The sequence below is a fragment of the Hypanus sabinus genome, chromosome 3 (assembly GCF_030144855.1).
Source record: "Hypanus sabinus isolate sHypSab1 chromosome 3, sHypSab1.hap1, whole genome shotgun sequence".
Lineage (NCBI taxonomy): Eukaryota > Metazoa > Chordata > Chondrichthyes > Myliobatiformes > Dasyatidae > Hypanus > Hypanus sabinus.
In genome coordinates this window covers 5,262,803-5,277,465 of record NC_082708.1, presented here as the reverse complement: position 1 = coordinate 5,277,465, position 14,663 = coordinate 5,262,803, and the positions used below count along the sequence as shown (strand labels likewise).

Below are 14,663 nucleotides of genomic sequence, written 5' to 3'. Positions count from 1 at the left end.
GGGCGCGTGCCTGACGAGAATAGGTTGAGTGATGGAGGATGAGAGGTGACCTGATAGATGTGTATAAGATGATGAGAGTCATTGATTGTGTGGATAGAGGCTATTTCCCAAGGCTGAAATGGCTAACATGAGAGGACCCAGTTTTAAGGTGCGTGGAAGTAGGTGCGGAGGAGATGTCAGGGGTAAGTTTTTAACGCAGAGAGTGGTGAGTACGTGGAATGGGCTGCCAACAACTGTGGTGGAGGCAGAAATGATGGGGTCTTTTAAGAGACTCCTGGATAGGTACATGGAGGTTAGAAAAATAGAGGGCTATGGGTATTCCTAGATAATTTCTAAAGTAAGTTAGTGTTCGGCACAGCATTGTGGGCTGAAGGGCCTGTATCGTGCTGCAGGTTTTCTGTTTCTCTTATTGGTAACACTCCTGTAGGTAAGGAACTAGTTGGTAGGAATCCGGTGCTTGTACTCAAAGCCTCCTGAATTGTAATTTAAAGGTTTGTTTCTTACCCCTACCTCACCCCATCAGACTGCCATCACTGAATCTGTGATCACCGAGGACGAACTGAAGCTCGGAGACCCCAACGAGACTCTCCGCCGGGCCACCCTGCTGCCCAAGGAGATCAGTGCTCTCCGCCTAAGGAACCTGGCCGCAGACTCCCTCGACCCCAACTGGAAGGGAGTCACCACCCGGCAACGCAAACGACTCTCCGAGGAGTCACACCAGGGATCGGGCACCCCTGAGGTAAGGATAGCTGAGCATAGCCGCACCTGCTTCTCTTGTTTGGACATGGCTGTCGCAAGCGGCTGCCTCCCTGCAGTAAACTCTAGTTGAATTCCTGAGTGTATCTTACAATTTTATAACACCTTCAGATCGTAAGACATGGGAGCAGAATTAGACCATTCAGCCCACTGAGTCTGTTCCGCCATTCCATCATGTCTGATTTATTATCCCTCTCCCTTTCCGCCTAAGGAACCTGGCCACAGACTCCCTCGACCCCAACTGGAAAGGCATTCTCCTGCCTTCTCCCCGTGACCTATCATCCTCTGCTTTAAATATATTCAATGACTTACCCTCCACAGCCGTCTGGCTGAAGAAACTCTTCCTCATCTCTGTACTAAATGCACATCCCTCTTTTCACTGGTTCTGTATGTTCAGTGGTTAGCATGCTTTACAGCACCAGCGACCTGGGTTCAATTCCCACTGCTGTCTGTCAGGAGTTTGTATGTTCTCCCGTAACCGTGTAGGTCTCCTCCAGGTGCTCTGGTTTCCTCCCACATTCTAAACACATGCAGGTTAGGGTTAGTAAGTTACGGGCATGCAATGTTGACACCAGGAGCATGGTGACATTTGTGGACTGCCCCCAGCACATCCTTGGGTGTGTTGGTTATTGTCACAAATAGTGCATTTCACCATGTGTTTCGATGTACGTGTGACAAGCAAAGCTGAAATCTTTGTCAAAATCTCCTTTAGCCATTTATTTTGAATATTATATTACTATTATCTACCGAGATACAGTGCAAAGCTTTGTTTTACTTGCCAGAGCATTCCAAACATACATACTTCAAGTTTATTGTCATCTGTCTGTATATAGATACAAACAAACAAAAAAATGTTCCTCTGGACCACGGTGCACCCACACAACATGTATCACACACAGCTCATAAAACAAAATATTACCACTAATAAGTTAATAAAATACAATTCATATGCAGTAACCAGTACAGTAAACAGCTCACTGTCCTAGTGACGAGACCTCGGTGGAGGCAGGGTATTCATTAGTCTCACAGCCTGAGGGAAGAAGCTGTTCCCAGACTAACAGTCCTAGTCCTGATGGGATGGTAGCGGGTCAAAGAGATTGTGGGATGGGTAGTAAGGATCCTCAAAAACGTTTCAGGCCTTATCGTCTGCAACAAGTGAGGAGGGAGGCTCTGGTGATCGTCCTCTTGTGGTCTAATGCCTTGCAGCTCCTGTACCTCTCAATGGTGCAGGCAGGACACTCGATGCTGCAAGATGGTACTCTCTAAGTCATTCAAGGGAAAACATTAACAGAATGCAGAAAGCATGTTACAGTTACAAAAACAATTGCCGTATAGGCAGTCAAATAGAGTCATAAAGCACACTGACATTCTAGCTGCTTTTCAGACCCCAGCATGCAGCCCATCACATTGAAGAGATAGAACATAGTACAGGCCCTTCGGCGCACAATGTTGTGCCGACCCTCAAACCCTGCCTCCCATATAACCCCCCCCCCCACACACACACACACCTTAAATTCCTCCACATACCTGTCTAGTAGTCTTCTAAGCTTCACTAGTGTATCTGCCTCCACCACTGACTCAGGCAGTACATTCCACGCACCAACCACTCTCTGAGTGAAAAACCTTCCTCTAATATCCCCCTTGAACTTCCCGCCCCTTACCTTAAAGCCATGTCCTCTTGTATAGATGCCTTCCTTCTTTCCACTACCAGAGTTACAGGGTTGTACAGTGCAGGAACAAGCCCTTCGGCCCACTATATCTATGCTGACCTTTTGTCCTTCTACACAACCCCATAGAATATAATTAGGCCATTCAGTCCATCAAGTCTGCTTACCATTCCATCATGACTAATTTATTTGCCTTCTCAACCCCATTTTCCTGCCTTTTTGCCCGTAACCTTTGATTCCATGGCTGATCAAAAACATGTCAACCTCCACTTTAAATATAACCAATGACCTGGCCTCCACAGCCATCTGCAGTAATGAATTCCACAGATTCGCCTCCCTCTGGCTAAAGAAATTCCTTCTCATCTCTGTTCTAAAGGGATATTCCTGTATTCTGAAGTTGTGTCCTCTGGTCCTAGACTCTCTTACTATATGCTCTCCATATCCTCTCTGTCTAGGCCTTCAACACTTGATAGGTTTCAATGAGATGTCCCCTCATCTAAATTCCCGTAATATAGGCCCAGAGTCCTCGTATGTTAACTCTTTCATTCCCAGAACCACTCCACTGAACCTCCTCCAGACCTTTTCCAATGCTGCAACATCTGTTCTTAGATAAAGGGTACTGCTCACAGTATTCCCAAGTGTGATCTGACCAGTGCCCTATAAAGCCTCAGCATCACCTGCTTGCTGTAATTTTCTAGTTCCCTTGAAGTGAGTGCTAACATTGTATTTGCCTTCATTACCACCAACTGAACCTGCAGGTTGACAGGGCTATCCAACACAGGAACATCATATTCACAATGACCTGTCTGCCCTCTGCACAATCCAATTTTCCCTCATAATTTGTTGGCTGGCCAGGAAAGTGAACAAAGCAGTGGATTAGGCACGATAGCAGCACAGGTCTGAGGCACCTGTTGCCAACTCCTCCACTTGTATAGTGACGGGGAGCGGGTCTTTGGGGTATGACTGCAGATTGCACATAGTGCATTACTCTTTACAATCTCACCACCACTGTATTTTTCCTGTGTTTCCCAGGCCAAGAAACAACTGAGCTGCTTTCCACGCCCCTCAAGCCCGAAGGAAAAGGACAAGCAAGACCAGTCTCAATACGAAAGCCGATCCAAACGCCCAGCTCAGAATAAGGGCCGCAGTCAGGTGGGTTCCTCCATCGCTGTCTCAGAGAAGCTGGTTTAACTCTGTCCTGAATTCACTGTTTGTCAGAATCTTATTTATTGTCGCTCATATGCACTCCTGATGGTCACTTGGAGGTATCTTCTCTACCTAATAAAGTGGCCACTGAATATATTTCCTGGTCTCCTGCTGTTGTAGCCCATCCACTTCATGGTTCAACGTGCTGTGCACCAGATACACTTCTGCACACTGCTGTTGTGTCACATGGTCATTTGAATTATTGTCACCATCTTATCAGTTTGAACCAGTCTGCCCTCTCTCATTAACAAGGCAGTTTTGCTCATAGAACTACTGCTCTCTGGATGTTTTTTTTTGCAACATTCTCTGTTAATTCAGTTTGAGATACTCAAACCACCCCGTCTGGCACTCATTCCAGTCAAAGTCACTTAGATTACATTTCTTCCCCATTCTGATGTTTGGATTGGATGAACCTCTTGATCACATCTGCATGTTTTCATGCATTGAGTTGCCCCATGATTGGCTGATCAGATATTTACGTTAACGAGCAAGTGTACCTAATGAAGTGGCCAGGCCACTGTGTACTGTCATAGGACACGGCCGCAGGGAAATAAACCTATCGGCCCATCTAGTCCATACTGAACTCATATTCTGCCAAGTCTTATCGAAAGTGCCCTGGATCATAGCCCTATGTTGTGAAATGTGTTGTCCTGTGGCAGCAGTACAGTGCAAAGACATAAAATTACTGTAAATTGCAAAAAGAAGGAATAACTAGTGTTCATGGACCGTTCGGAAATCTGATGGCAGAGGGGAAGAAACTGTTCCAGAATTGTTGTGTGTGGATCTTCAGGCTCCTGTACCTCCTCCCTGATGGTAGCAATGAGAAGACACCATGTCCTCATATGACACGCTCTTTAATCCAGGCAGCATCCTGATAAATCAACTCTCCACCCTCTTTAAAGCTTCTACATAAATAGGTGACCAGAACTGGTCTAACCAGGGTTTTATAGAGCTGTAACATTACCTCAGTACTCTTGAACTCAACCCCCTGAATAATGAAGGCCAATGAACCATATGCCTTATTGACCTGCGCAGCATCTTTGAGGAATCTATGGACATGGATCCCAAAATCCTTTTGTTCCTCAACACTGTAAGAGTCCTGCCATTAGCCCTGCATTCTGCCTTCAAATTCAACCTCCCAAGGTTCAGGAACAGTTATTACACCACAACACGTACAAACAAACTGGATGAACTCAGCAAGTTGGGCAGCATCCATTGACTGCTCATTTCAACAGTTGCTGCCCGACCTGTTGAGTTCCTCCAGCGTGTTTGTACGTGTTGATTTGACCACAGCATCTGCAGTGTACTTTGTGTTAGTTATTACACCTCAACCATCAGGCTCCTGAACCAAAGCGGTTAACTTCACTTGCCCATCACTGAACTGTTCCCACAACCTATGGGCTCAATATCTCATGTTCTTGATTATTATTTATTTTATTATTCATAACAATAATAACAATTATTATTTTATTTATTATTTATTAATATATTATTGTTATTTCCTTTTTCTTTCGTATTTACTCAGTTTTTTTGTCTTTTGCTCATTGGTTGTTTGTCTCCTCTTCTAGGTGTGGCCTTTCATTCATTCTTTTATGGTTTTTGAATTTAGTAAGGATTTCCGCAAAAAAGTGAATCTCAGGGTTGTGTATGGTGAAAATAAATGATAGTAAATGTACTTTGAACTTGGAATCAATTCACACTTTTCCAAGTTGAACTCTTCATCATTTCTCAGCCTGCTCTACACCCTGTACTTACGTGCTTCTTTTCTGTCTCTCACTCCAGGATGACAGGCGGAAAACCATCTCCTACACCGTGTTCAACACGCCTCGAAAGCTGAGCAGCACCCTGCTGCGTGGCATCAGTAAGAGGGCCACCCCCAGGAAAACACCCAAGAAAACCCAAAAGAAGTCACCCAGGAAGTCCCCCAGATCAAATTCGAAAAAGGTAAATAAATGGTTCAACCACGGGCAAGTGGTGAAATATGGAAGCTGCAGGGAAAACTGGAGGCTTCGATTTGCATAGACTATTCAAAAATCAGAGGTGCAAAGGGACTTGGAGATCTTGTACAGGATTCCCTAAAGATCAGTTTGCAGGAGGAGGTGGTGGTGAGGAAGGCAAATGCAATGTTAGCATTCATTTCGAGAGGACTAGAATATAAAACCAGGGATGTAATGCTAGTCTTTATAAGACATCAGTCAGACCACACTTGTGAGCAGTTCAGGGCCCATTCTGGGTGTGTAAGTGGTAATATTACCATGTCAGGACAACTTCATTGCCAGTGAAGTGATAACCAGGTGAATAGTCAAAGAGTCAAGGATTTCTCAAAAAGGCTGCTTAAAAAATTGTATTATCCCTACCGACACATAAGGAATGTGATCGGGGGAAAGAGCGTTCAGGTGGTGCTGAAACTAAAACTGCTATACAGAGAAAATTTACAAGCATGTTGCCAGGACTTGAGGACCCAAGTGGAATTATTTGCCACAGACGATGGTGGAGGCTGAGTCATTGAGTATATTTAAAGCAGAGTTTGATAGGTTCTTGAGTGTCAAAGGTTACAGGGAGAAGACAAGAGAATGGGGGTTAGCCATGATGAAATGGCAGAGCAGACTCGATGGGTTGACTGGTCTAATTCTGCTCCTATGCCTTATGGCTCTCGTTCATGCTGGTGAAGCAGGAAATGGTGGAAGTTGACGGGATGTGGAACAAGAATCCTGATACGCTTAGACCAGGCTTCCTTTGCGTGGAGTTGTTGGGTCATCTGGTTGCAGTTGGAGATGGTTGAAACAGTGGCCCTTCAAGCTTGCTCTGGCCTTCATTGAGATCAAGTCTCAGTTCCTGCCTATTCTCTGGAAATGCTGACTCTGTCAAAACTGAAGCTGTCTCAATTCCTGCTCTTCCGTAGAGGAGAATATCCCACCTCAACTGCATGTTAAACTGCCATGTCCTTTATAATCAAACATTAAAGAGTAATACACACTAAACGGAAGAACATAACAGGTCAGGCAGCATCTATGGGGAATAAATATTCGACATATCGGACCGAGTCACTTCTTCATGTCTGGTTCGGGGTCTTGGCCTGAAATGCTGCCTGGCCTGCTGAGTTCCTCCAGCATTTTGCGTGTTTTCTCTGGATTTCCAGCATCTGCAGAATCTCCTGTGTTAAAGATGAAAGATTACCTTTATTTGTTTCGTGGTCATTGAATCATACAGTGAAATGCACTGTTGGTGGGTTGTAGTGAGCAGCTGCAAGTGTTGCTGTGCTTTTGGCACCAACATATCATACCCACAACTTTAACCCCTACCTATTTGGAACGCGGGAGAAAACCGGAGCCCCCAGAGGAGAGCCACGGGGTCGCAAGGAGAATGTACAAATTCTTGACAGGCAGTGGCAGGAATTGAACTGCCGATCTTACAGCTGGCACTGAAAAGCTTGTGCTAACAGCTTGCTATGATGATGCATAATTGGTATAATTAATAAATTAAAACTTAGAACATAGACCAGTAAGCACAGGAACATGCCCCAAGTCCCACAATGTTGTACCAAGCCTAATAAATTAGTAATCAAGTATCCAACTAAACTAATCGCTTCAGGCTACACAATGTCCATATCCCTCCATTTTCCTCACGTTCATCTGCCTATCTAAATGTCAGTTAAATGTCCCTAATGTATCTGTCTCTGCCACCACCCCAAACAACACATTCCAGGCATCCATCACTCTCTGTAAAAAAAAACACAACCTGCCCCTCCCATCTCCTTTAAAATTACCCTCTCTTACCTTAAATACATGCCATCTGTATAGGTTATCACAGTGGTGCCAGAAGGTAATACAAGAGAAAATATTAATAGTGTCACAACACAAGAGATTCTGCAGATGCTGGAAATCCAAAGCAACACACACAAACTGCTGGAAGAGCTCAGCAGGTCAGGCAGCATCTATGGAGGGGAATAAATGGTCAACGTTTCAAGCCAGCACCCTTCATCGGGACTTATGAAGGGTCTTGGCCCGAAACGTAGACTGTTTACTCTTTTCCACTGATACTGTCTGGCCTGCTGAGTTCCTCGAGCATTGTATGTATGTTGCCCCAAACAATAGCAGTATATTTGTATCAGCTACAGAGAAAGTGCAGTACAGGTAGACAATAAGGTGCAAAATCATAATGGAGTGGATTGTGAGATCATCTTTACTGCTTAAGAGGTAATTTAGGAGTCTGATAGCAGAGGGATAGAAGCTGTCCTTTAGCCTGGTAGTATGTGCTTTCAGGCATCCATACCTTCAGCCTACACAAAGTACACTGCAGATGCTATGGTCAAATCAATACGTACAAACAAGCTGGATGAACTCAGCAGGTTGGGCAGCATCCGTTGAAACGAGCAGTCAACGTTTTGGGCCGACATGCTGAGTTCGTCCAGCTTGTTTGTGCGTGTATCTTCAGCCTAATGGGAGAGGGAGAAAGAGGGAGTGTCTGAGCTGAATGGCATCTTCTAGATTTACCATCTACTTCTACATTCATCCAGGAATGTTCCCTAACTCTCAGGTCCTTCAGAATCTCACATTAATGTTACCTGTCATTTTTCTGAACTGCAACGTGCAACTGCCTACCATGTGCCTCATCACCTCCCCCGGCGCCCCTCCTCCTCCTCTTCCATGTTAGATTCCTTCCCTATCGCTAATTTATGATGTCTGTTGTGTTGCTTTTACTGAGCTCTGCGCCCTGAGAGGCAGTCCCAGAAAGGCTCAGGTCTCTGAACACATAGCCAGCAGCTAGCACTTTGCTCCTGATGATCTGTGTTCCCCTGTGTCGCCTCAGTCAGGGCACCGGCCTAGAATCAGCCCGTCTCCAGAGCAATGAAAATCTGGCACCCTGAAGCCATGCTAGTCTTCCAGGCCCATCCTCGGGATATCAGAAAGGTGGCTGGTCCTGAGGCCCTGAGAGCGGGTTCCATTCCTGCATAGAACTGAATTCAGCGTGTATCTCCGGGTCGGGGTCTTCAAAAGAACCTTGAAAAGGAAGAAGAGATCAAAGATAGAAATGGAACTGTCTCCAAGGATGCAAGCAAATGAGTCGCCGTTTAGCACCATAACTTTGCTCAAGCATAGAAACGTGCTAGAAAAATAGTTCTCCATCCTAATACAACCTTTGTTTCCTTTTCTCTTCCAGGATGCTGGAAAACGCAAATACTCCAGGAACAAGATGTAAGCCCAGCGTCAGAGAAGACCCCGGTGATATTTATGCTGAGACCTACCACGCCCACATAACAATCGGTCAACGCGCTGGCTCACTCTACTTTTTACAAACAATTTGCCTTAAGCGCGAGTAACTAGTTGGACCGAACACCACTGGGTGTAGGATGTTGTAGCTCCTGCCCCTTCTGACTGTTACTCTTGCTGGTTATTTGCATTAGAATCACGGCTCAAACTCACTATCAAATATTTTTTTGCATCCTCTTCTCACGAGTCTCGGCTGTTGTATATTTTCTAGTTGATGCTTTTGAAGCTAATTTCTCTGATTGGGAATGGCCATTTGATGGCTGAAGAAACTGCGTGTGTACAGGGCACCACAGAGCCCACAGCCTTCGTAGGTGGGTGTCTCGGTTGGGGAGGGGGACAGAGGTGACATGGCCTTGGCTGGTTCCTATCTTCCCCACCCCTTTCAGTGACGTGGAACCCTAGTGCACCCCCCCACCTCCGCCCATCCTCCATCCCTAGTTGACACTTGGCTGAGCCATGGTTGGTTAGATTGTGACTGTTTAGAAGTGGGAAGCTGCCTCACAGTGGGAGATGTCTCTGTCCATTACCCCTCACCTCTTCATGTTTCATATTTGCTCTGACCTCATGCTAAATTAGCCAGTGTCTGTAGCAAAGAGATGCTTTGTTGGCTTGCTCACGTTAAGCCCCTGCCCTGACCACATTAGTGCTGTTCTGCCCCTTCAGAAGAACAGGGTTCTCCCATGATTCAATATCCTATAGCACAAATTTGCCTTTTGGTGTGTGTGGCTGTGATGATCCCCCAGCGTCTGGCCATGGCCCACAACCCCACATCTCCCGTCACTTGCAGATTCATGTTCTGAGCAGTTGCAGCAGCTCCATTTCTGTGTGTGTGTGTCTCCCCCTCCCTTTTCCCTCTGCTCTCCCCTCCCCCTCCTCCCCTTCCTTTCCCCTACCGCTCTCCTCTACCTTTCCCCTACCCCTCTTCCTTTTCCCTTCCTCTCCCTTTGTATGACACTCTTAACTTTGTAGCATCTACTGCACAAATTGTGCCCCTTGTTGTCCACCCTCGTCTGCTTTCTGACCCAGTAACAGAACACCTGCTCCAGACACCCGTCCCCATCAAGCATGGCTCAGACCGTGTGCACACCCTGTCCTCCAGAGGCTGACACAGCCTAGCATAGCGGCTCCCCACTTCAGCACCAGTGCTGGTACTCACTTCCCTGAGCTGGGCAGGAGAGGGAAGAGAAGAGACAACAATGAGCGAGGAAGATCTGTCTGCCGGACCTGTGTTGGATTGACCTCGAAGTCCAGTTAGTTTCATAATCACTAATCATCCACTGGTTATTCATCCATGACAAGATTTTCACAGGGATTAAATTCATTGGTTTTTCGAAAGGTGACCATCGCTATTCGGATATTGTGTTCTGAGGTTACCCAACACCGTCTGCCCGGGTTACAAGTACCTCCACTTCGTGCAGGCTTTGGTTCCTGTCTCACAGCCGTGATATGTATATGTAGTCTTTTTATTAATCTGTGATGGTGCGTATATTATGATAAGCCTGTTTTATGCTCTCGTCGGTAATATGAAGGTGAAGATTGGAGTTTAAAGTCAAATGGCTGGTCTTGGTCTGGCCTGTGCCAGCAAGGTTGTGACAGAGCCCGAGTGGCCAAGAATCCAGTCAGTTTTATTTTACGTTGCCTTTTGCAAATCTGCAAAACGTGGTGCTCCTTTCTGAAATGAAATGAAATGTACATGTTCCTGTCCTGCCTGTGAAGAAGTTGTGTGTGTGTGAGTGAGAGAGAAAGTGTGTGTGAAAGAGGGACGTGTGTGTGTGTGTGTGTGTGTGTGTGAGAGGGAGAATGGTGTGTGAGAGACGGGAAGTGTGTGTGTGTGAGAGGGAAAATGGCATATGAGGGAGTGACTGGGTGTGTTTGTGAGAGAGAGGGAGTGACAGTGTGTGTGTGTTTGTGAAAGAGAGTGACTGTGTGTTTCTCCACATTGGAGTACGGATGATTTTGTCATGTGTGATGTGTGTTTACATGATGCTCAGCAGCTGGACGGGAGGGAGAGGGGGTATTCTGCAGTTGCTTGTTCAGAGTCTGACCCAGATCTGCAGTAAACTGCTTCTCCGCTGGGTTCAGTCACGGTAACTTTGCCAAGGCAGTAAAAAAAAGCTCAAATTAACTCTGTCCAAATCTTGCAAATGACCACCAGTAAACATTAAGAGTTTTCCGTATGGTTGGGAAGGGAAAGCAAGGTAGGGGCGGGGTGAATGGAGGGAAGCCATGCCCAGCCATTTGACATCTTTCCTCTCAGCTCTGGTGTTCACGTTGTTCACTGGTGCCCTCTCAAACCCCGAACACAGCCAGAAGCACCAGCACATGACCCCACCAAGTTCTGCTGACTGGGCAACCCCCCCCATCAGCAGCAGGTGGGAAGCGACACTGGGGATTTGGCTTCAGGGACTCCAGTGAGTCTGATAGCTGGCTCCAGAACTGTCAGGAATAATGTACTGTTTTCTGACTGAAGCAGGCTTTTAAAAACTATTAGTTTCTTTTTATACGAAATGTCTGGACTGTTTCTCTGTCTCTAATGCAGCCCTTCTGAGTACACAGTAATCTTTAATATTTTCTCAACTTAATAAAATATGGATCAGTTTCCTTTAGTTGAACTGCTTTGCTCTGAATTGTGACTTGGTGAATCTGCTGGGGAGGTGAAGTGGCAGAGATAGAAGTCACTCAGACAACAAGAGGTTCTGCAGATGCTGAAAATACAGGGTAACATACACAAACGCTAGCGGAACTCAGGCAGCGTCGAAACCCTTCATCGGGACTGGAAAGGATGAGGGGAGGTAGTTGGTATAAAGAGTTCAGGGTTACACACAAAATGCTGAAGGAACTCAGCAGGCTGTGGGAAGGGAACGAGCTTTTGGATAATGAGTGGATATAGGAGTTGAACTCGATGTAGGACTACCTTAGGAACTCCATCTCTGGGATTTTCCTTCAGGTTTTACTCCCAAAGTCTCGCCCATGAGAGGGTATAGCCACAAGGCCGTGGAGGTTTGAGATCAGAGATTTTTCCTCCTTGATGAGCCCCATCTCTTCGAAGCGACTGGTTTTAAGGCACCAGTAACCTCCATTCTGTCAGCAGAAACAGTTCCGTCAGGCTTAGTAGCTAAGCCCCATGTGAAGGCCAGGAGCTGGAGTCGACTGTCAAGACTATTTGAGATGCATGCCATTGGGAGCATTTATAGGTATTGGGAGCTTATCCCCACAACTTCCCCCTCCACCCAGCTATGACAACCTTAAGGAATGAAACCTTTCCTCTCCACGTCCCTCTGCAAATGCCTCCCACTATTGCACAGAGCATAGGCCAGTACAGCACAACGTAGCCCCTTTGGCCCACAATGTTGTGCTGAAACAAATGAATTTGGTTATGACTACAGTGATTAGTGGTGTTTCTTAGGGGTCAGTATTGGGATGCTACTTTTTACATTGTCAGTGATTTAGATAATGGAATTGATGGCTTTGTGGCAAAGTTTGCAGATCATACAAAGACGGGTAGTGCTGAGGAAGTAATGTGATTGTAGCAGGACTTAGATTGGAAGAGTGGGCAAAACAGTAGCACATGGAAATGTGTTGGGAAGTGTATGATAATACATTTTGGTAAAAGGAACAATAGAGCAAACTATTATCTAAATAGGGAGAAAATTCATACATCAGAGGGACCTAGGAATCCTCATGCAGGACTCCCAGAAGGTTAATACAAAGGTTGAGTCTGTGGTAAAGAAGGCAAATGCAATGTCGGGATTTTATTTCAAGGGGAATAGAGTATAAAAAGGAGATAATGCTGAAGCTTTACAGGATACTAAACAGGCCCCATTTGGAGTATTGGCAACAGTTTTGGGCCCCATATCTCAGGGTGTGTTGTCATTGAAGAGAGTCCAAAGGAGGTTCATGGGATCATCCTGGAAATGAAGGGGTTAACCTATGAGGAACACTTGGCAGCTTTGGGGCTGTACTCACTGGAGTTTAGAAGAATGCGGAGGGGATCTCATTGAAAGCTACCGAATGTTGAAAGGACTAAATAGGTGGATGTGGAGGTATCCAGAACTAGAGGGGACTCTCAAAACTGAGGGACAACCTCTTAAAATAGAAGTAAGGAGGAATTTTTTAGCTAGGGAGTAGTGAATCTGTGGAACACTCCGCCACGGACTGCGGTGGAGGCCAAGTCCATGTGTATATTTAAAGCGGAAGTTGATAGATTCCCGATTGGTCAGAGCATTGAGGGTAATGGTGAGAAGGCCAGTGTATGGGATTGAATGGGATCCGGGATCAGCCATGATAGAATGGCAGAGCAAACTTGATGGGCTGAATGGCCCAATTCTGCTCCTATGTCATGATTATGAATTGGTAATCAAATAGCTAACTAATCTCTTCTGCCTACTCAATGTCCATATCCCTCCATCTTCCTCACATTCATGAGCCTACCTAAACGTCTCTTAAAAATCTCTAGTCTATCTGCCTCTACCCCCACCCCAGGCAACACATTCCAGGCACCCACCACTCTGTAAAAATAAACTTGCCCCTCATATCTCCTTTGAAATGACCCCCTCGGTCCTTAAATGCATGCCTTCTGGTGTTAGACATTTCAACCATGGGAAAAACATACTGTCTGTCTACTCTGTCTTGTAAACCTCTACCAGATCTCCCCTCGGCCTCTGCCACTTCAAAGAAAACAACTCAAGTTTGTCCAGCACTGTTATAGCATGTGCCCTCTGATCCATCTCAGCAAAACCTGAAAGAAAGTTGTCTGTCCTGATGAAAGGGCTGACTCTCCTAAGATTGTGACCTTTGAAGTCCTACATTTTAAAATTTATCTCATAGCTCCTTAAATTCAGTTGTAGGACCTCTGCTTGCTTTTTCCCTATATCACTGGTAACTACATGTACTACATTAACATAAGAGATTCTGTAGATGCTGGAAATCCAAAGCAACTCGCACAAAATGCTGGAGGAATTCGGCAGGCCAGGCAGTGTCTATGGAAATGAATATCGAGTGGATGTTTTGGGCCAAGATCCTTCATCAGGACTGGAAAGGAAGGGTGAAGATGCCAGAATAAAAAGGTGAGGGGAAAGGAAGAAGGACAAGCTAGGTGGCTGGTAAGAAGCTGGGTGGTAAAGATAAAGGGCTAAAGAAGAAGGAATCTGACAGGAGAAGAGAGTGGGGAAAAGGACAGAGGAGGAGCACCAAGTGGAGGTGAAGAGAAGAGGTAAGAGGCCGGAGTGGGGAGGGGACAAGTCAGGTTGAAGATTACCCAGATGGAATATGAGATGTTGCTCCTCCACCCTAAGAGTGGCTTCATCATGGCAAAAGAGGCCATGGACTGACATGTCAGAATGATAATGGGATTTGGAATTAAAGTGGCTGGGCACTGGGAAATCCTGCTTTTTGCAGGTGGAGCAGAGGTGTTCGAAACACAACAGCTGGCTGTTCACCCTCTCTTTCCAGAACGTCCTTCAGCAACTGTCAGACATCCCTGAGCCTTGCACCTGGGAGGCAACTGGTAATCTATTCCCCGTATGATGGAATTCCTGACAACAATGACTCCGCTACTTTTCTCTGCCGTCCTGTGCAGCCAAGCCACTCGACCACTGCAGCCTACTTTTGATGAATCATCTTTTGCAACCATCTCCAGAGCAGATTACCCAATCCATCACAGGTAAAGCCCTCCCCATCAATAAGCACCGTCACAGGAGAGCAGGTTGCATCATCAAGGACCACACTGTCCGGGTCATACTCCCTTAACAAGGGGTAGGAGCCT

The 14,663-nt window shown here is 46.0% G+C and overlaps 1 protein-coding gene across 2 annotated transcripts in view; it reads left to right on the top strand.

The window, feature by feature from the left end:
* The window catches only part of numa1 (nuclear mitotic apparatus protein 1), a 171,086-nt gene extending 159,581 nt beyond the window's left edge, over positions 1–11,505 (top strand). For both annotated transcript variants that reach the window (XM_059963590.1, XM_059963589.1), the window contains 4 exons: positions 524–739; positions 3,456–3,575; positions 5,412–5,573; positions 8,790–11,505. In XM_059963590.1, coding sequence (XP_059819573.1) covers positions 524–739; positions 3,456–3,575; positions 5,412–5,573; positions 8,790–8,828 — 537 coding nt within the window. In that variant the 3' untranslated portion in view covers positions 8,829–11,505. The remainder of the gene's footprint in view (positions 1–523; positions 740–3,455; positions 3,576–5,411; positions 5,574–8,789) is intronic.
* The last annotated feature ends 3,158 nt before the right edge of the window (positions 11,506–14,663 follow it).